This window comes from Neomonachus schauinslandi, unplaced genomic scaffold, assembly GCF_002201575.2.
Source record: "Neomonachus schauinslandi unplaced genomic scaffold, ASM220157v2 HiC_scaffold_136, whole genome shotgun sequence".
Classification (NCBI taxonomy): Eukaryota; Metazoa; Chordata; class Mammalia; order Carnivora; family Phocidae; genus Neomonachus; species Neomonachus schauinslandi.
In genome coordinates, this window is record NW_025408837.1 from 25,222 (window position 1) to 48,760 (window position 23,539).

A 23,539-nucleotide genomic window follows, 5' to 3' on the forward strand; every position below is an offset into this window, starting at 1 on the left:
TCTCCACACCCACCTCCCCTCTGGTAACCATCAGTTTGTTCTCTATAGCTGAGTCTGTTTCTTGGTTTGCTTCTCCCTTTTTCTCCCTGTGCTTGTTTGTTTTGTTTCTTAAGTTCCACATATGAGTGAAATCCTATGGTATTTGTCTTTCTCTGACTTATTTCACTTAGCATAATACATTCTAGCTCCATCCACATCGTTGCAAACGGGAAGATTTCATTCTTTTTTATTCCATTGCATATATGTATATACACCACATCTTCTTTATCCATTCATCAGTTGATGGACACTTGTGCTGTTCCCATAGCTAAAGCTATTATTGATAATGCTGCTATAAATGGCCATAGGAAGATATCAAAACTAATGGCTCTTCTGTCATTGATGGAACTCCAGCTTTTGTTCTCTGAATCCTGCTCCCTGTATGTATTTGTTTTCCTCAGATGTTAACAGAGACTGAAAGCTTGCTAAGCTTATTATGTTCTGTTATAGTGACACCTAAAAAGAAAAATAATAAAAGGTTGAAAGCAAAATTTTGTCAACCTGGTATCACAAATTAGACTTTGAATTTCAGTCAACCAACTAAAATGCACAGACTTCTGGGACACCTGGGTGGCTCAGTCAGTTAAGCGTCTGCCTCCAGCTCAGGTCATGATCCCAGGGTCCTGGGATCGAGCCCTGCATCAGGCTCCCTGCTCAGGGGGGAGCCTGCTTCTCCCTCTGCCTGCCGCTCCCCCTGCTTGTGCTCTCTGACAAATAGATAAATAATATCTTTTAAAAAAAATTAAATGCATACACTTCTTAAGCATTCTAAACGTTACAAACGTCCCCTATCATTCTGAACTAGGCCTTTGGTAAGGTAAAAAGTTTAACCGCTTATCAAGTTCTTTGGTGTTTTACAGAAAACAATAAAATAAATCTTAAAATCCCAAATCAAATTTATTAACAACACACACAGGCATAGGAGTCCTACTACAGTGATTGCTGAATTCTAACGTAATATTTAAAACCAGAATGGACTGATCATTTTTGATGAATGCAGATTTAACAATTCTTTGTTGAAATGAACGAACTCCAAAAGTATCACATGGCTGTTTTACACTTGACCCGGTCTGCATGTTGTAGCTCATCCAGAACGTTTCTGATGGTCTCAACACAAACTTCTCCTTTGTGATGTTTTTTTGATGCAAGATTCCATACATTTTCAAATTCTTCATCAGAAAGCTTGACACCAATATTATATAATATCTCTGCAATCTAGGGGAAAAAAAACATTTAAAGTCAGACTAAGACTTAAATTTGTATTTTTAAAATATCTTTATAGGGTGCCTGGGTGGCTCAATCATTAAGCGTCTGCCTTTGGTTCAGGTCGTGATCCCAGGGTCCTGGGATCGAGTCCCGCATCGGGCTCCCTGCTCTGCAGGAAGCCTGCTTCTCCCTCTCCCACGTCCCCTGCTTGTGTTCCCTCTCTTGCTGTGTCTCTCTTTGTCAAATGAATAAATAAAATCTTCAAAAAATAAATATATAAAAATAAAAATATCTTTATAACTTCTAAGGCTATGGCTATTTATCCCAAAAAAAAAGTGTGTACCCACACGTGTGTTTATGTGTGTGCCTATTATTTATAATAATAAGATGTCAAAATTCCAGTATTTTCAATTCAGGAATCATTTTGTTAATATGAATATGAGGATATTCACCTATACTAGCCCATATATAAAATATGTTTATTTTATATACACAGACAATGTTCAGAACCAGACAGTGTTTCTGGTTATTTTAAAGGGAGGCAGCTAAATTCAAGCAGAAAGAGTAAAAAAGTTAAAGAAAGAAGACTTGCTGGATTTGAATCCTATCTCACTTCTTGTCACTAGGATCTTGTCTATGTCATGTCAACCCCTTGAAAATTAGTTTCTCTTCTTTAAAATACGATTATTTATAAATGTCTCTTACTGGCCTGTTATAAACTTTATAGTTGTAGGTGTGCAAGTGCCAGAAAGATTGAGCATGCATGAGCAAACTAAAATCTAAGCATATTGAAAACCAGCAAATTTTGGTTATTAGTAATCTCTCTGCAATGATAATTATTATGGGAAAACATGTTTCTTATGTCCCAGGGAAAATTTAAGAAAGGAAAGATAAGATCTAGCAGTGGAAAGAAATGTGAGAATGAGTAGAGGACATAAAAGATTTGAAAAAAAAAATGAAACTAAATTTATTTTTTTTAAGATTTTTAAAATTTATTTATTCGAGCAAGACAGAGCAAGAGAGAGCATGAGCAGGAGGGAGGGGCGGAGGGAGAAGCAGACTCCCCGATGAGCAGGGAGCCTGATGTGGGAGGGGCTCAATTCCAGGACCCCAGGCATCATGACCTGAGCCTAAGACAGACGCTTAACCGACTAAGCCATGCCAGTGCCCCAAAACTAAATTTAAAAGAGGAAAAACATTTACTGTGAGGCATACAGAAAAAAAACCAAGAGGGAAATGGAAAGAAAGGTTAGACAGCGAATAGGAAATCCAAAGAAACAGAAGAGTTGCAGAATACATCTATGAAACAGAATCTTAACAATTAAAAGATCCCCTAGAAATGATGTGCCCTCATGGGAAATTAACAGTATAATCAAATACATTTGAAATTCAGAAGAGCAGAGCTGCCAACAGCTGCGATCGTACAGCAAAAATACCTCAGGGCCCCTGTGCAGAGCTGTGATATCCCCCCATCCAGTGGCAAGTAATGACTGCTCCCACAGAGTGAACTCTGGAAGTGCCCTGGGTCAGTCTTGAGCATCCCAGCCCTCCGCCTCCACTTCCTTTCCCATTCCTCAGGAGGCATCCCTCCCCTAGTTCCCTATTCCATCACAATACACTGATTTGCTAATATTTTCCAGAAGCCCATCCACTCTCAAATTAGCATTATTACTCCAACCACTCATTTGGGCTCTTTCTTTTTTTCTAGAGTTAAAGGATGATTTCCTAGTTAAAAGAATTTTAGGCATCATGCAACAAGCAGGAGGTTTTTGTTTCTTTTGGCAACCCTGTACTTTTCTCTCTCTTTTTTTTTTTTTTTTTTTGGATGTAGTGTTCCATGATTCATTAATTGCATGTAACACCCAGTGCTCATTACAACACGTGTGCCCTCCTTATTACCCATCACCGGGCTACCCCATCACTGTACTTCTATTTCATAGGGCCTTCAGAGTAATTAAGGGAAGTGAAACCATCTGGGGGTGTCCCTTCACTGTCCCTGGGGTGGACCCTGAGTTCTTTCTTTGGGAGCAGCCAGCAGGCATCTCCTCTGAGTTTCATCTCCCTTCTTCCTTCTGTCCCCTACCTCAGTGGGGATGAAATGCTGGAATGAATCTGTTGTAATTAAGGTAGTAGTAAGTTTTCAAACCATCAACTCTTCATCTGAAGTTACAGAAGCCATCATATGTCTAATTATGTCTCCTCAATCATTCCTAGTTCTGGATATGAAAATTCTGAAGAAGCAGTTGCACCCTAGATTACACCCTGCATTCTACGAGTCCAGATCAAGACAGGCTGGCCAAGCATTGCTATTAATCCTTGGCCCTTAGAATCCCAGTGGCTATTCTGATCTAGCTGGTTGCTCCTGTTTTATAACCCATCTAAGAAGAAAATCACCTAGAATATGAGGACCATGTTTTCTAACAAACAAAAACAAGATACATGGGCTAACAAATGGTGTGGCACCAGGACAGAATATTTTAAATCAGTGCTTTCACAGATAATCTAAGACATAAGATAGCAGCAGTACATAAGGAGGGGGCAGAGTGGTCCTTCTCATACTTACCTTTGGTTTTGGAGATATAAAACCATGAAATACTTACACAAGGAAGGGATTGATCCCTTTTGCTTTTTCTCAACTAAGAATAGTGTTGAGTTCCTTAGGGAAACATTTTTCTTTTCTTACATGGGTCATAGTGGATATATGATGTGAATTAATGTTTCCTATCATAGAAGAAAAACTGCTCCAAGAATCGTACCAAAACGTCACAACCAAACTGAACGGTATCCTCAAGAATCCTGTATTTGAGGATCCTGATGACTTTTGTAATATCAAAGCTCACGTTTTAAACAGTCTAAAATTAAATAGCTGTTGATAAATAAACATTTTCATCTTTGTGTGTTTATGTGAAGTTGACATTTCTTTCAACTCCTTTGAAATAATATGCTGTACCTCTTTTTTTGATCTGGTCTTAAAGAAGTCTCTTTCAAACACTCCTTTCTGGCTAAAGATGGAAGGATGTAGTAACGAATAGGCATTGCCCTCTTCACCATAATTAGTTCTATCACTGACGCGACGAATTCGGGGGGCAGGAATATCAGACCGAATGGTTGGAACACCATAGACGGGATAACCTAGGACACCAATGAGAAAGGAAAGCAGCCATTCTAAAACTGAGCTGTAAAATACAGTAGCCACCAGCCACATGTGGCAATCGAGTACATACTTGAAATGGGGCTAGTCCAAACTGAGATGCAATGTAAGTATAAAATACACACTGAACTTCAAAGATTTCGTACCCTCAAAAAAGTGGAATATTTAATCATTTTATATTGATTAATTGTTGAAAAAATATTGGGAAGATCTATATATTATATATAAAGTATATATACTATAAAAAACAATTTCACCTGTTTCTTTTTCTTAATGTAGCTACTAAAATTTTTAAATACATATGACTCCAATTATATTTCTATTGGACAGCACTATTCTAAAGGGAGTAGCAAGAGCTCATTATACCAGAATATAAACAGCATGTCTATAAAATCCAGTTAAGAAAAATACCTAAATCCTTAATCATGTCCTTAGTCTAAGGAAGTGATCTTAACCCACATAAAATAGTCTCTAACTAACCAAGAGTGATCATGCTCAATAATGAGATATGAGGTGTTATGAGTTGAACCATATTCTCCCCCAGATTGTATGTTAAAATCCTAACCACCAGTACCTCAGATGTGACTTTATTTAAAAACAGAGCCATTGCAGGGTGCCTGGCTGGCTCAGTTGTTAGATCTTGAGGTTGTAAGTTAGAGCCCCATATCGGGTGTAGAGATAACTTAAAAATAAAAAATCTTAAAAGGAAAAGAGTCATTGCATTTGTAATTAATTAAGTTAAGATGAAGTCATACTAGAGTAGATAGAGTAGGCCGCTAATCCAGTGTGACTGGGAGTCCCTATAAAAGGGGCCATTTGGACCCAGACTCTCACACAGGAGGATACCATGTGAAGGTGAAGGCAGAGATCAGGGTGATGCAGCAGAAGCAAAGGGACACCAAAGATTGTCAGCAACGCACCAGAATCTAGGAGAGGGGCCTGGAACAGATTCTCCCTCACAGTCTCGGAAGGAACCAACCCTGCCAAATACCCTGGCCTCAGACTTTCAGCCTCCAGAACCATAAGATGATAAATTTCTGTTGTTTAAGCCATCCAGTTTGTGGTACTTGTTATGGCAGCCCTAGCAAACTAACAAATGGAGAATGAAGATACAGAGAATAGTTCTGCAAAAGCTCTTCAAATATTTGAAGGTAATCTGCTTGTAGCTAAGAATAAGATGGCTTATGAATCTCCTAACACTTGGTGTAGTCTGTGTAACATTCAATGTTCTGATCATCATAGATCAATTTCATTAATATTGAGAGAATCATTTTACTTGGGTCATCATTAACAATAGTTCAGTTTAGCCTACATTTATCGAGACCACCTGGATGGTTCAAATACAGAACTGAATGAAAGGTGTCCTAGGCTTTGAGAAACAGCCTAATGAAGATAGAGGCTGGGGACAATACAAGGACAGACAAAGGACACTTCTATGTTTGCTGATCTTACTTTTAAAACTCAGCAAATAATGTGACATACTCACAAGTAGAAGGAACAGCTCCTACAACCGCACTGATCTCAGAAGAAGTTGTCTTATAGTGATTAGAAACTGTATCACTTGGCCTCAGAAGTGTCCGGAGAGTCTTTCCTGAGCTCCCTGGTTCTTTTAAGACAATATCTTCGGGCTTTATCAGGAGAGTTGGTTCAGATTCTTCAACATTAGCCTCAGCAGGGTTTGCACAATCTGGTTTTCTACCTTGAAGCAGAGTTGGGGTTGGGTAAAGTACAGGAAGAAATCACTACGTGGTCTTGCTTCTCTGCAACAAAATCAGTTTTCCTGGTTAGCCTCTCCTTGCTGGTAGACACTGAGACTGGCCTAGGGAAGCCCTCCCCTGATGCCAGTGCCCCACTGTGGAAGAGCAAGGGCAGGCCAATGTCCTATACCAGGAAATCCAAATGTGGCCTGTTTCTTCTCACCACTCCACCCACTTTACTCTAGAATAAACCTTTTAAATCTGAAAGACCAAATGAAAACATGGAACCTATTTTTCCCTTTAAAAAAAAAAATTAGAGTTTATTTTTATATTTAACTGGAACTACAGGGTTACCAGAGTTTTTTCCAGAGTTGTGCTCCAAGGGGAGACAGGAGCAAACACATTAGGAGTTGTAAATTCCACACATACCTCATGGTGGTGGGGAGCCCCATGTATTGCAACATTTGGACAGGCAATGAGAACACAGCCTGAGCTCAGGAACCGATTATATAAATAACCCTCTTCACATCGGTGTATAAAAGAAAACCCTGGGGGTGCCTGGGTGGCTCAGTCGTTAAGCGTCTGCCTTCGGCTCAGGTCATGATCCCAGGGTCCTGGGATCCAGCCCCGCATCGGGCTCCCCGCTCGGCAGGAAGCCTGCTTCTCCCTCTCCCACTCCCCCTGCTTGGGTTCCCTCTTTCGCTGTGTCTCTCTCTATCAAATAAATAAATGGAATCTTTAAAAAAAATAAATAAAAATAAATAAAAATAAATAAAAATAAAAATAAAAGAAAACCCTGAGGTAAAACTCAAGTTGTAAGACTCTGTCCTTTTGAAGATCTGCTCCACAGCTAGCACTAGAGGGCGCTGTGGTCTTTCAATCTCTCGAAGAACTCTCAGGGTTCCGGGAAAGCCCAAGCAAGGGTTGCAAAGGCAAATGGTGCCCCAGGATCAGGTTGCGGTGGAACCGTGGTAAACCAGAAAAGACATGCCTATCCAAAGTCTGCATCCCCCATTCAGCTTCTGCCAGTCATTGCCGTGAACACACTCATGCCCTGTGTTCCAAAACCTCCAATCCCCTCCCTGAGCCCTGCAAAAAGCAGAAATCTGGGCCAGTATGAGAAACAGTGTCTCAGAAAACTGTTTGAAAGCCACTACCTTAGAATACTTACCCCTTTCCTCTAGAAATCAACAGTAAGTAGAATTGAATAAAAGAAAATTCCTGGCAAAACATTCCTGAGCCCCTTCTGACTGAACCACTCACTGGCCACTATCCTAGAAGAAGGACAACCTCAAGGACTCCATTGAAAGTGACAGATGAAGTCAGAATCCAAAAACCAGGAACAATTTGAAAAACGCTCTGGTTTGAAAACAGGCTTCTGCTTTCCCCCACTACTTCATGAGTTGTGTCAAGAAGAAAAAAACTCTATCTCCCCTTTGTATTTCTGAAAGCACTAGGGTAGAATTGTTTTCTATAAAATCTTCATTAGGTAAAGAAGATCCTCCTGCTGTCCTAGCGGCTCTAATAGAAAGGCCATCTCAGAAACTCATAAGGGCTCACATCATCAATAAGGCCCCAAATTTGGTTTTGGCCTTGCAGAAAGGCATGACCCAGGAATAAAAGTAAAAATAGTAATAGCTTCACCTTTTACAGAAAAATATTCCAGAGGAGATAGAAATGTAAACAATCTTTTTAAAAAGTTAATCCTCAGGGCACCTGGGTGGTTCAGTCATTAAGCATCTGCCTTCGGCTCAGGTCATGATCCGAGGGTCCTGGGATCGAGCCCCGCATCGGGCTCCTTGCTCCACAGGAAGCCTGCTTCTCTCTCCCCCACTGCCCCTGCTTGTGTTCCCTCTCTCGCTGTCTCTCTCTCTGTCAAATAAATAAAATCTTTAAAAAATAAAATAAAATAAAAAGTTAATCCTCTCTAATAATCAAGATTTGAACATTAAAGTGAAAAAAGTATCATAATAACAATTAAATTACAAGAATGTTTGAAATAATACTCAGTGGTAGCAAAGTTAGAGTAAAACCTCACAGATTTGACTGATAAAATTGCAAACTGGTACAATCATTTAGAAAAGCAAAATGAAAATATAGTTACTTCTGGGACAATAATAACATTCATAAGAAATGAGATATAATCAGAAACAAAGATTTTTGAGAGATGATAATCATTATAGCGTTACCGATATTACTTTTAAAATATCTGGAAATAACCTAAATTTCAAAGAGTGAGGAAATGGCTTAGTAATTCATCATACATCAGCATGAGGGAACTGAAAATGAAGTTCATAAAAAAGTTTACCATAAACTATTTCTTAATTCCATAGAAATTTGAAAGCTAAATTTTAAAAAGCCAAATAAAAATGGTACATTCACTGTGATTTTATATATATGTGTGTATATAGTATACATCTATGTGTGTGTATGTGTATATATATATATAGTTAGTGATGCAGGAAGTCAATGTGGAAACATGAAAATATTTGAATAAAGGTAAAGATTGCTTTTATTTTTCTTATAAAATGTAAAAATAAATTTTCTTATGTCAAATCCTATTTTACTATTGAGTTTTCCTGGGGGAGGGGAGCTAATTACTCTAAGACAATGGTTTTCAAACAGCTTTCTGAGGAACTGTCTTTTATATTTTGGATTTCGGTGTAAACTGTTTTTGCTTTTAATTTTTTTTCTTTTGAAAGAGCAATACATGGTTCCAAATTCAAAGATATAAACGCATAGATTAAAATGTGAGTCTTGCTGCTGCCCTGTCCCTTAGCTACCTGGTTCCCCCTAAACATCATCAAATTCTTTCCTGTCCTTCCACATAGTCTATGCATAAATAAGCAAAGAATATGTATATATGTACATATTTTTAAATATTAAAGTTGACAAGAGTCAACTCCTAGAAAACTGAAAATATAAAAGTCCATTTAAGAATTCAGAAAACCTTCAAAAATTAAATACCTTTAATAATGACCCTCTCTTCATACTCTTTAAGAGGCATTTTATCTTTCCAGTTAAGAAAATTTGCAAATTCTAGGTAGTTAATCAGCCCATCATTATCCACATCACAGTAGTCAAATAGCTGGTCCAGGAGCTTCTCATCTAAGTGCAAGCTGACCTGTTCACAAGCCTCCCGAAGCTCGGCTTTATCTATCACCCCATCTCCATTCTGTTAGACACAAAGCACAAAAAGATGAAGCAAGCAATCACCTTTAAGATCAGAGTATGCAACATCTATTATTTCATTTAAGAAAAGGAGACCTATCACATAAATTCAAAGAATTTGTCTTATTTTTTACATAAGAGCAGTTGAATATTAAGCGAGCTCCTCATTGTGTCAACCTGATATGTGCACAGTAATTTCAACCCTGGTTGGAGCGGGGTATGACTCAGAATCTTTGTTCATTCTACTTTAACATTTTTTTTCCTTTAAAGCATGCTGTTTACACTGTGGCAGGGCAGGTGTAACCATGATTTGTGCTTGACGTTGCATTTAACCAACATTGTGTACTTTTTGATAGCTTTCTACATTTTCCCATGCTTTCTAAGTTTTTAACACCTCTGGTTTTCCAACTGAGCACTAAATGGTCCTCCACTCTGTTGTCTGGTAGTGAGGGGAAATTGGAGAAGTAGTTGTAGGCCAAATACGGGGAAGCAGAGTCAAAGACTGTTGCCTGCTTGTTGTTAACACTCCTGTGGGCAAGAGGGACATGCTATCAATCTGGCCCCACTGTAATAATTAGCACTAAAATTTATCTTGGTAGGGGGAGCAGGGGAAGTTCCACCTTCTTCCAGACAAAGACAGGAGCACCTACACTGAGTGAGAAAGGAGGGAAATTGATGAAGGCTTTGGGCAGGAACTAGTTGGTTCACTTGGGAGATAAAGAGGTAGTCTATGTCCATTCCACCTTGAGTGCTCCCGATCTCATCTGATCTTGGAAGCTAAGCAGGGTCGGGCCTGGTTAGTACTTGGATGGGAGATAAAGGGTCTGAACACATAATGCTTGTTTGTTTGTTTGTTTGTTTTTTAAAGATTTTATTTATTTATTTGACAGAGAGAGACACAGCGAGAGAGGGAACACAAGCAGGGGAAGTGGGAGAGGGAGAAGCAGGCTTCCCACTGAGCAGGGAGCCCGATGCGGGGCTCGATCCCAGGACCCTGGGATCATGACCTGAGCCCAAGGCAGACGCTTAATGACTGAGCCACCCAGGCGCCCCTGTTTGTTTGTTTTTAAAGATTTTATTTATTAATTTATTTGACAGAGAGAGAGCACAAGTAGGCAGAGCAGCAGGCAGAGGGAGAGGGAGAAGCAGGCTCCTGCTGAGCAGAGAGCCCAATGCGGGGCTCGATCCCAGGACCCTGGGATCATGGCCTGAGCTGAAGGCGATGCCTAACCAACTGAACCACCCAGGTGTCCCACATAACGCTTGTTAAGGAAGAATGGCAAGAGCTGAGATGTCTTACCCCTCAGCCCCTCCTGGAGTCCATCAAACCTTAAGCCCATTTGGAGAGGATGGTAAAAGATCTGAGTTTTTTTGCAGTGGGTCCTGGCTGTTACTAAGGGAGCTTTGGCCCTCTCAGAGAATTTCTGAGATAAACTCCCAAGAGAAAAGATAAATGACTCATTGACTAGTATTCAGCTCTTATGCTCAGGATTAGTTTTAGAATGATGATGAACGTGATCCCTGGAGAATGAGGAACTGAGCCAACGAACTCTATAAATTCCTGCAGTCAGATCTGTAGGCCTGGAAAACATCCCTGATGCTTATGTTGAAACAGAATGAGAATTTAAAACATATTATCTTGACAAGGGGGCTGCAAATGCCCTGGACTAAGTAGACTCCTTTATAAAAACCTTTGCAGCCACTCCGGAATACAGTATGGAGGTTCCTCAAAAAGTTGACAATAGAGCTACCATACGACACAGCAATTGCACTACTGGGTATTTACCCCAAAGATACAAATGTAGGGATCCGAAGGGGTACATGCACCCTGATGTTTATAGCAGCAATGTCCACAATAGCCAAATTATGAAAAGAGCCAAGATGTCCATCAACAGATGAATGGATAAAGAAGATGTGGTATATATATGTGTGTGTGTATGTATATATATATATACATACACACACACAATGGAATATTATGCAGCCATCAAAAAGAATGAAATCTTGCCATTTGCAACGATGTGGATGGAACTGGAGGGTATTATGCTGAGCAAAACAAGTCAATCAGAGAAAGACATGTATCATATGACCTCACTGATATGAGGAATTCTTAATCTCAGGAAACAAACTGAGGGTTGCTGGAGTAGTGGGGGGTGGGAGACATGGGGTGGCTGGGTGCTAAGACATTGGGGAGGGTATGTGCTATGGTGAGCACTGTGAATTGTGTAAGACTGTTGAATCACAGACCTGTACCTCTGAAACAAATAATACATTATATGTTAAAAAGAAAAAGAAGAAGATAGTAGGAAGGAAAAAATGAAGGGGGGAAATCGGAGGGGGAGATGAATCATGAGAGACTATGGACTCTGAGAAACAAACTGAGGGTTTGAGAGGGGTGGGGGGAGGGGGACGGGTTAGCCTGGTGATGGGTATTAAAGAGGGCACGTACTAAATGGAGCACTGGGTGTTATACGCAAACAATGAATCATGGAACACTACATCAAAAACTAATGATGCAATGTATGGTGATTAACAGAACATTAAAAAAAAAAAAAAAAACCTCTGCTGCAAGCCCAAGTCAACCAAAAATGCAAACCCCATAGCCCTAGCTGAAAAGCTATGTGGGATATGGCAGATGAATCAAGGGGTCCTCAAAACTGAAATAGATGGTGCCCACAGTGATGACTTCATCGCCCAATATAGCAATTTGTGTGAACTGAAAACACTGGTGGTTTGTTTCATTTTGCTGCATACCGCTCAAAACTCAAAGTAAATATTTCTTACTCTCTGTACTGAGTCATGCCCTCTGCACCCTTGATTCTCCCCTCCTCCATACCCCAACCTCAGCTGCTCTAAGGAGAAAGATGACTAGATGTGGGACCAAGGTCTCCCTGTTCCCAAGGGAGATCAAATGCTACATGCATCTGTTCAAGTATACTATTGAACTTCAGAGGGGCAAAGTCTCAAACTTTTATGGCCTCTGGATACGGGTGCCAAAGTCATCATCCTACCCAGTCTCTAGAGAGAGGAGATGTCTGCATTCAGCTAGTGGGGTTTGGGCAGGGTTTGTTCAAAGTGGAGAAGGAAAGTTAGCAATATATTATTTCTGTACCTTCCACTGCTGAATTTATAACTGGTACTGAAGTTTTGCATATTTGTATTACTAATGAGCCACATGTAGAGAATGCTATTACCTTTGGAGCCCCACAACCCTAATGACCCCTTTGAGCCTCAGGTCTCTATGACGAACAGTTTTGACACTTAGAACCTCTAGGTCTGGTTTACTAACTTGAAACTCAGTGGTCTTCCCTGGGCTGCTGTGGCTTTTAATGAGAGCTATGAATGATCAAAAATGGACATAGTCAATCTACTCAAGGCTAGTCTCGTGGCGCTGGCCAATACTCCCCCTGATGAACCCATTATATTTTTACTGACTCTTTGACTGTTACCAATGGCCTGTCTGTTTGGTTTGCCACTTGGAAAAGGAAAACTATAGACTGGAAGATTAAAGACACTGCTTTTTAAGTCTGAAAACTATGGTAACAAATCATAGCTGTTGATTGAGCCATGTCGGTAAGTTATATAGATGCCCATGCTAAGGGTCTATTCTCTGCTCATTCTCAGACTATAATCAAGCTTCTGACTAAGCCTAAACCATCCATATTGCCAATTTTGCTCCCTGGATCCATTGTTGTACCAGACATGGTGACACACAAATGATTACAAAGTAAAACACTCTATGTTTATGAGGCAGAGGCTACCGCACCACATACCATACTTGTGACTTCTGACAAAATTCGGCCAATTTGTCTCATGGTGAGGGAGGACACATCACACATAAGACATGGCCTTCATGCTCCTAGCATACTGACTACGTGGAACCTTTGTCACCTCTCAAAGCTATTGGTGATGCATCATACTGTTGACACATTTTCAAGCTATGGAATTGCTATTTCAGTTCAATCAGCCAGCTCCAAGCACAAGAGTATGGTCCATGAAATTAATCCGAGTCATGTGTTTTGCTTTCTGGACCATTTTCTGCCTGACAATGTTGTGTCTTACAGCAAAAGAGTTACTCAACAATGAGCTGTTAGTCAAGGTATTCAATGAACCTTTCCTACACCCAGCCATCCACAGCCATCTGGTAGGACTGAACTTTGGAATAACCTTCTCAAAAATTGTCTACCCTCCTCACCAGCTTCTGGCTCACAAAACCAGTTTTATCATTGAATGCAGCTGTCTCCAAAAAGGAATAATCTCATCTCAGCTACTTCCTGGTAATGATTAAAATAAAAGGAATTGACCCTCAACTCTATGGTCAACTAATCTCTGCCAAAGCAGGAAAGAATATCCAATAGAAAAAAGACAGTCTCTTTAACAAATGGTGTTGGGAAAATTGGACAGCCACATGGAGAAGAATGAAACTAGACCATTTCCTTACACCATATGCAAAAATAGACTCAAAATGGATGAAAGGCCTAAACGTGAGACAGGAGCCCATCAAAATCCTAGAGAAACACAGGTGGCAACCTCTGTGACCTTGGCCACAGCAAGTTCTTACTAGACACATCTCCAAAGGCAAGGGAAACAAAAGCAAAAATGAACTATTGGGCCATCATCAATATAAAAGCTTTTGCACAGCAAAGGAAACAGACAAAACTAAAAGACAAGACAAAACTAAAAGACAACCGACAGAATGGGAGAAGATATTTGCAAATGTCTTATCAGATAAAGGGCTAGTATCCAAAATCTATAAAGAATTTATCAAACTCAATACCCTAAGGACAAATCATACAATCAAGAAATGGGCAGAAGACATGAACAGACATTTTTCCAAAGAAGACATACAAATGGCCAACAGACACATGAAAAAACAGACACATCACTCGGCATGAGGGAAATCCAAATCAAAACCACAATGAGATACTACCTCACACCACTCAGAATGGCTAAAATTAACAAGTCAGGAAACAACAGATGTTGGCAAGGATGCAGAGAAAAGGGAACCCTCTTACACACTGTTGGTGGGAATGCAAGCTGGTGCAGCCACTCTGGAAGACAGTATGGAGGTTCTTCAAAAAGTTGAAAATAGAGCTACCCTTCCACCCAGCAATTGCCCTACTGGGTATTTACCCCAAAGATACAAAGGTAGTGATCCGAAGGGGCACCTGCACCCCAATGTTTGTAGCAGCAATGTCCACGATAGCCAAACTATGGAAAGAGCCCAGATGTCCATTGACAGATGAATGGATAAAGAAGATGTAGTGTATATATATATATATACAATGGAATTCTACTCAGCCATCAAAAAAATAACATCTTGCCATTTGCAACGAAGTGGATGGAACTAGAGGGTATTATGCTATGTGAAATAAGTCAATCAGAGAAAGGCAATTATCATATGATCTCACTCATATGTGGAGTTTAAGAAACAAGGCAGAGGATCATAGGGGAAGAGAGGAAAAAATAAAACAAGATGAAATCAGAGAGGGAGACAAACCATAAGAGACTCTTAATCATAGGAAACAAACTGAGAGTTGCTGGAGGGGAGAGGGTGGGGGATGGGGATAACTGGGTTATGGAAAAAAAGAAATAAAAATAAATTAAAAATTAAAAAAAAGAATAAAAGGAATTGGAATAATATAGATCTATTTCAAAAATTTGGGACTCTACTATGACCACTTCTGGACATAATGAGTCTTTTTATTTCCCCTCTAAATTTTAAATCTCCTAAGTGGAAAGTCTACACATTATCTGGAATAATGTTTGATGTACAGTTAGTGTTCAATAAATAACAGAATTAATCCTCTAAGCCAAGAAGATTCATTTAGGAAATCATGGCTTATTTGTTCTGTTTTGTTTTTGTGTTTTTCATTAAAGTAAATCTGGGCATTCAATAGTAGAAGATTCAAATAATCAAAAATTATCCTACAGCTGTACTAGAAGACCCACATCTTATTACCCTCGCAGAAAAAAAAAAGCTCCTGGAGGACACTGAGCACTGCATTGTGCATATTAAAAGTTAACTATTTAAAAGGTATATCAACATTAAATAATTCTCGGTAATTTCCTCCCTGCTTAATTTAATTTTATCATAAGGAATGTGCCTGGTGGTTCACTAAGATAATCAACAGCTATTAAGATGATCATCTTGCCTATAATTACATTTAAAATGAAGAATTTTTAAAAAGCAGAGCACTATGTATTGTGGTAGGTTCTCTGATTCATATCACTGCTATCTAAATTTACCCTGCTATCATCTTTGTAAGATCCTTGTATTTGAGTAAAGCTTAAAATGTACTTATTTTAGCTTACATATTTTAATTTTGAAGATTCATTTTTAAATTACCTGTAAATAGCAATTGGTCTCTATTAAAAACCAGAGAAACAGTTGAATACTTACATTTTCTTTAAACACAACTTTGTGAGACATGTAGTGAGTGACTGATTGGTGTTTGTCCCTACATAATTGGTACAAACCTAAATGAGATATTTAACCCACTTTTTATTCATCAGTACAATACACACACACAGGCCTCTAATCTAAAAACAAATAAAATGAATGGATTAAACTGAATAAGCCAATGAGTAATCAAGATTTTTTTTAAGATAAAAAATGTGAAGTGTAACTTTTCTAAAATTGTGCTCAACATTGGAAGGGAGATACAAATATCATCTTTTCTTTTTGAGATAAAATTACTCTTTTTTTTCCTTCTCATATCAAGATTATGATGCACTGCATCATTGTAGGTTTATGAGCTTTTATTTGTTTAAATCAGGCTCGTTCTAAAATAGTTTCAGGCTGCCTAGAAAAATAAGTACAATTAAACAGAGCCCCCAAATTGAGGAAATCAGGGCAAAGAGAAAATAAAGATGAAATAAAATAAGAAATGTGGAATAAGGGGCGCCTGCGTGGCTCAGTCATTAAGCGTCTGCCTTCGGCTCGGGTCATGATCCCGGGGTCCGGGGATCAAGCCCTGCATCGGACTCCCTGATAGGCGGGAAGCCTGCTTCTCCCTCTCCAACTCCCCCTGCTTGTATTCCAGCTCTCTCTGTCAAATAAATAAATAAAATCTTTAAAAAAAAAAAAAAGAAAGAAAGAAATGTGGAATAAAAAGAGCACACAAAATGCATGCTGTAAGATCATATTCACAAACTAGATGTGTTTTGTTGAATTGGCTCTGAGCTTCCTGGTGGCCAAGTCAAAAAGGTATTCACCATCAGTACAAAGTTCATGCTGCTTATGAGGTAAAAACAAACCAGATACATAAATGAAGCACAGTTATTTCCTTTAGAAAGACTGGGTTTCTTTATAAAGAGGATACATGTGACAAAAATAAATAAAAGCCTTATGGACATAGTAACAAAACTGTGCGATGTTTCACAAGAGGTTTGTACAATAGTGCACCTTAGTATAAGCTAAAGGCAGTGCAGCTTGGTGAAAGCGATCCTGTGATGGCCTAAAATGGTGTGAGGTAATTATGCAGGCCTAGATTGATCTGACTTTATGAAAGGACACAATTTAGGTTGAAAATGGAATAATCTTACACTCTCAAAACTGAAACCACACCCTGCTCCCCCAGGGGAGAAGCATTCCAAGCTTGACTTGTACGTAGACTAACAGCACTATGTATACATACTCAACTTTAGGTATAGATGGCCTAGACCCAGGAGTCTTCCCTGGGGATCTATGATGCCCACCCCCCCGCTTTGCTCCCAGCACACTACAGTGTTAATCTGCCACAGTGGTTCTCAAACTGTATCAGAATGACCTGCAGAGCTTGTTAAAACACAATTGCTAGGCCCCAACCTGGAGTTCCTAATTCAGTAGGTGGGCCTTAGATTGCACATTTCTAACGGGTTCCCAAGTAACCCTGGTGGTGATAAAAGGACCAAACTTTGGCAACCACTGATCTACTCCAGGGGTCAGCAAACGTTTACTGTCAAGGTCCAAAAAGCAAATATTTTAGGTTTTGCAGGCCATTCAGTCTCTGCATTTGTAGCGCAAAAGCAGACATAGAAAATACTTAAAACAAATTGTCACGTAAAACTATTTACAAAGACAGGTGGTGGGCTGGATTTGACCCTCAGGCCATAGTCTGCTGACCCCTGATCTACACCAACCTGCCAGGATCTATAAGCCATGCATTGTCCAAAAAACTCCATTCAAATACTAGCCTTATCATAGTGCCTGAAGGCTGCCAGCAAAGTGTCAAAGTTTTGGTAGTTAACTTTCTTCAAGCGATGTCGCACTGCTGCGATCTGGGCTCTCTGTCTATCCTTGCCTTGAAGATATTCACCCGGAAGTCTGTTATGGATGAGATCACCAGCTCCTATTAAAAAAAGGGAGGGGGGGGGAGTCTTTTATCCGAATTTAAACTCTGTTAATATTATTCCCATCCTAAGAAAGAGATCTAGCAGTCTGTGAATGAAAAAAACCTCACGCTTAAATCTGACACTATTATGCAGCATGACAGAAAATCCTTGTGTATAAAAAAGTACATAAAGTAATTAATAAAACTTCATACTTCTGTTTTATCTTTATGTTCTACTTCTCTGCTCAATGAAAAAGTTCTCACAAAATGATTTTGGGCCGGGGAGATGGGGGGGGGGAATCATCAGCCCTACTTGGCTGTCTTTCCTAAGATTTTAAGCCCTTGCCTCTCTGCTTCTTTGCAGACATTTGTCTGCAATGCTGAGGATCTGAAAAATAGGGAGGAGTCCATGTGGAGGCCACTCTAAATGCCGTGAAGTTGACTAAACTTCTGGGATCCCTTGTAAAAATTGAACTCAAATACCCTACTCCCGCCTAATATGAATTCCCAGTCTGCCTTCAGTATGCATTATAAGTTCCCATTTCTCAGCCCTGCTTCCCGGGTACAACCACACCAACCCTCATCCACAATTCTATTAACTGAGTCCTGACCCACAACCCCCTCAGTTATCTGGAAGTCATAAACTCTCCATCTGCTATATCCCCTCAGACCTGGCCCTTGCTTCCATTTATCATTCATGACTTAAAGGAACTTCCACAGATTATGACACAAAGAAAGTACAAACATACACACTGCCTATAAGCATTCCTTGCCACTCCCTTTTGGGAAACATTCCTTGGATGTTAATGGTGACAGAGCTCAGACTAGAGTGGACCATGTTGCTCCAGATGTGATGGCTTGGTGGATGTCACAGGAAGGAACCTTTTGCTTCAGTTCATTTTCCCCTGGCCTACACACCTCCCTTCCTGCTTGCTTAGGTCAGGATCATGTTGGCAGTTGGCTGTGACATCCTAGATGGAATAATTTAAATCACTACATCCGCTGCAGTTCACAGCAACTAATATTTATATAAGGCCCTATATTAGGCTCTGTCAAGAGTCTCTTTTAATAGGTACTCACTGCACCTCTAAGATTCTTACTTATTATAAAATCAGGAGCTAATCCCACATATTCTGATAAAAGTCATGTTTTTAGGGGTAGATGGGGTTGAGAAGCCCACAACTAATGCTGGTTCCAGGAACCAGACAAGTGCCTCAGACCAAAATCAAGTGGACAAAGCACAAGTAAGGCTCTGTGAGAGGAAATCAAGACAGTGAGAGTGATTTTTGACAAATAAGCAGGGCTTCCTCTCCTCATCCACATTCCTGCCTCTGATATAAACACTGGGGTGGCTATTGTGTATAATGGAGATCTTCCTTCTTCCACAAGATGGCTCTTGGTTGAGTTTTTATCTTCGGAGGCCTTCCCTCTTCATTAACATGCAAAAATAACCATTTGAATGATGGTTTTTTCAATTCCACCTGGTTTTCCCACCATAATCCCACTATGTGTAACTCTTGCTGAGTGAGATGTATGCTGATATTTTCTTCTGGCTTGGCCCTGAAAGAATAGGTATGAAGCTCATGTAAAATCATTTGCAATTACTCAAGGGTTGTCTCTATAGAGCTGAAATCAGGAGCACAAGTTCTGGCCCTGGGAGACCCATGACCTAGCTACCACACCATGGCTGTCAGAAAAGCCAAGCAAGCTCTTTAATTGTACTCTGCCTGCAACCAGTTCCCATGAGGCAGTAATGTCCACTGGTCTTGGATTTTCCTTTACCTTACCTCTGCTCTGGTGCATTCTTGGAGCTGGCCACAGCCCTTGTGCTCTTCCTGGAGGTGTCTTAACATTACCAATAACTCCAGGCCTTAGAGATGAGACATTCTTTGTACTGCTGCCTTTATTTCCATAAGTAAGTGTAAAGGAGAAATCCAGGCCCAGTAAAGAAATCAATATGTTTCTAGAAGCAGGAGCTTTCTGCAGAATAAATGCCATTAGTTGACCCCAATAATCATCATAAAAGATGAGAACCTAGAGTTAATCTGCATCCATCCATAAACTCTAGGAAAAGTCCAAAGAGGATTTAGAGTCCCCTTTCACAGTTAAACTATGCAGGACCAATCCTGGTACTGATACTTACGTATTTTTAAAATTATTAATGTCAGTGGTTTTCCTTTTCATTTTGTAATACTATCTCATTCAATTTGTAGGGATAACTTTGCTCAACTATTAGGAAATTTGTCAATGTTGTCAAATTGTCAAAATGATAAACTATGTGTTGGATTCACCAATTCATGCTATAAATATTTGTGAAAAATGTACTGTGTGCTAGACTCCGAGGATCCAACAGACAGCAAGACGGAGCACCCACCAGGATGAAGCGTGCCCTCAAGTAAGCAGAATTTACCATGACTACCTATTTATTTTTCAGGCCAATTGATGGATTTCCTAAATCATCTCTTAACCACTCTTACAGGTAGGAAGAGCCTCTAAGATGGATAGGCATACATTAAACATGTAACAGTTCATCTAAAAACAGAACTGAAATACAATCTCCTAATTAATGCAATTAATGATATTCTAAAACACTGTTTCATAAGCTCAATAAATATATATTTTGTCAGTGAGTGGGCTTTAGCTAAAACATTTTCAGTAGCAGTTCTTAAACCTTCGTGTACATAAGAGCCTACTGGATCAGAATGTCTGGGCATAGGTCCCAGGAACCTGCATATTTAATAAATTTCCTGGGTGATTTCAATGCAAGTAGACTACAGACTATATTTTGAAAACCACTGATATACAGCCCAACCCTGATAAGCTTTAGCATAGTCTTCCCTTTGAATGTCTACCGTATAGATTGCTTAGAAATAAAGACAAAATCCTGGCAAGTTTCTTCTGCCACTTTATGGATTGATTGATTGGCTGGTGGGAAGAGAGTGGCTCTTAATTATGTGATTGAAGAGTACAGTGGTTTCTCAAACTTGAATGTGCTTACAATTAATCTGGGAATATTGTAAAATGCAGTTTCAGTTTCAGTAGGTCTGGTGTGGAGCCTGAGATTCTGCATTGCTAAGAAACTTGCAGGGGACACCAACACTACCAGTCTGCAGACCACCTTCTAAGTAACAGGGACCTAGTACAATGCTTGAATTCATTAAAAAGCTGCCTCAAATCACCTTGGCTTATTTAATACAGGCCATATTTATTTTCTAAATAAAGTTCTGAGCCTTGACGACACTTATTCATTCACAAAGGCTTTAAACTGTACCTATTTCAAACATAATATGAACATTTTTTTTCTTTTTTTTGTGCTACAAATTGTTCATTAATGTCAATGTAATATTTTAAGCCTTTAAAATTCGAAGTTTGAAAGAAGGAGATGGTGATTTTAACCACATAACTTTGTAAGGATGTTGCTGTTTTTTAAGGAGAAACTTTGTATATTTACCATACTCCTCAGCACGGAGACAAGCTCCAAATGTGTGGTCTGGGGGAACAGTCATTGTTTCTGCAATGCTATCAAAGAAAACAAATCCTTTAGTTAAAATACTCACCACATGGCATCTCTGGAATTTAAAATATGCTTGCCATATGTTTTTAATAGCCTGTATTTCTCCTATAACCAAACTATGAAGATCAAACAGAAGTTCTCCAGCTGATCTTCTGTCTAATCTTCCACTTGCTCAGGCAATGGTTAAAGGCTTTCCCTGGCTTTCAGTAGCCCAAATTTAAAAAGAAAATTAAGAACATACTCAAAGCAGAATATGGAAGTAGAAACAGACAGGCAGACAGACGAGACAGGGAAGAGAGAGAGAGGGAAAAAAAATGTAACATGATAAATTAAATTTCTAGTATCCCAGAAATAAAGCTTTACATAAAATTCTCCCTCCCTGGTCTCTGAATGCCCGCTTCATCTCAGAGGACTCAACACTTTCCTAGAACCTCAGGCCCTACAGAAGCTAAGAGAGTTCCCTGATTATCACAAAAGGATGACTTTCTTACTTAATGGATAGAACCTAACAGAAAACAAACCAACATTTACCGAAAGAGTACTTTTTATATTCCATCCCAAGACGCTATCAATTCAAAGTTAATTATTAACTTACGGATCTAAAACTCTTCCAAGTTTATGTTGAAACTTTTCTTTGAAATCATCAACTCTCTTGGATACGACCTTAGCTCCTCTTTTCCTATAAAATTAGAAAGCTGTCAAGCATCTCTATTATCTAAGTATTCTTGGCTGCCAAATACACATACAATGAGAAATACCATAGTATCATTGGTTCTTTTTTTTTTCTTAATTATTATTATTTATTTTATTATTATTTTTTTTTTTTAGAGAGAGAGAGCCCCAGCGGGGAGGGGAGGGGCAGAAAGAGGGAGAGAATCTTAAGCAGGCTCCATATCCAGCGTGGAGCCCCACACAGGGCTTGATCTCAAGACCCTGAGATCATGACCTGAGCTGAAATCAAGATTCAGACACAACCAACTGAGCCACGCAGGTGCCCCTTGGAATACCATAGTATCATTTGGGCCATCAAAACATACACACAGGGGCGCCTGGGTTGCTCAGTCATTAAGTGTCTGCCTTCGGCTCAGGTCATGATTCCAGGGTTCTGGGATAGAGTCCTGTGTCAGGCTCCCTGCTCAGCAGGAAGCCTCCTTCTCCCTCTCCCACTCTCCCTGCTTGTGTTCCCTCTTTGCTGTGTCTTTCTCTGTCAAATAAATATCTTAAAAAAAAAAAAAAATACACACAGTTTCAAGAAAAGTTATATGCTAAAAAAAAGCTGTATTATACAGATAAGTTTATAACAGAATATAACATTTTATCTAAATATAACATTTTGGGGGCACCTGGGTGGCTCAGTAGTTAAGCATCTGCCTTCAGCTCGGGTCATGATCCCAGGGTCCTGGGATCAAACCCCGCATCGGGCTCCCTGCTCTCCAGGAGGCCTGCTTCTCCCTCTCCCTTTCCCCCTGCTTGTGTTCCCTCTCTGGCTGTGTCTCTGTCAAATAAATAAATAAAATCTTTTTTTTAAAAAATAACATTTTGTCTAAAGACTAAGACAAGCAGATTTAAAATTTTTTCAGTAAACAAAACCAAGGTGTTAACATTATCATAAATGCAACTACTAAAATTTCTAGAGGAAAATTAAGGACCAAATAAATAAATAACCAAAGGATATAAACAGATAATTCACATCTAGTAACAAATATATGGAGAAATTATGATTCCCTCCAGTAATAAATCTATAATAAAAGAAAAACAAAGTGGTACTTTGAATGCAGTGCATAAGCAAATAGAGAGACAGAAAGAGAGAATACCTAACATTAGCACAATGTATGGTAAAACACTTGGTAGATTGCTAGTGCAAATTGCTATAATCCTTTTGGAAATAATTTGGTAATATGATTCAAAAAGCATAAAAATGGTCATTCCCTTTTATCTATGCCTGGTAACCAATCCTAGGAAGATAATCCACACAATAATTTAAAATGTGGGAAAGTGGGGCACCTGGGTGGCTCAGTTGGTTAAGCGACTGCCTTCGGCTCAGGTCATGATCCTGGAGTCCCTGGATCGAGTGCCGCATCGGGCTCCCTGCTCGGCAGGGAGTCTGCTTCGTCCTCTGACCCTATCCCCTCTCATGTGTTCTCTCTCTCTCATTCTCTCTCTCTCAAATAAATAAATAAAATCTTTAAAAATAAAATGTGGGAAAGTTATAGATATAAAAATGTTTGTAGCCTCATTGACTACAAAGGAAAAAAAGAAGATAAATGTTTGATCATGGAGGGTGATTAAATTATGTCACACTGACAAGAATACAGTTTGCATACATTTTAAATATTGGTTATTAAGAATACACAATATAAAATTATTTCATGTTAAGTGAAAAAGCAGGATATAAAATAGGATTGCACTCTGATTAAAGCTATGTAAACATTTACACAGGAAGCTA

General features: G+C 39.3%; 1 protein-coding gene across 1 annotated transcript; it reads right to left on the reverse strand.

Annotated features, from left to right (window-relative positions):
* Positions 1 to 1,080: 1,080 nt before the first annotated feature.
* LOC123323657 (EF-hand domain-containing family member B-like) lies at positions 1,081 to 21,772 on the reverse strand (the record flags this gene model as incomplete). The annotated part of the gene is made up of 7 exons (XM_044912105.1): positions 1,081 to 1,254; positions 4,196 to 4,377; positions 5,883 to 6,095; positions 9,061 to 9,268; positions 17,443 to 17,597; positions 21,031 to 21,098; positions 21,689 to 21,772. Coding segments are annotated over 7 exons (1,084 nt in total), but the record flags the coding sequence as incomplete, so codon positions are not given.
* Positions 21,773 to 23,539: the final 1,767 nt, after the last annotated feature.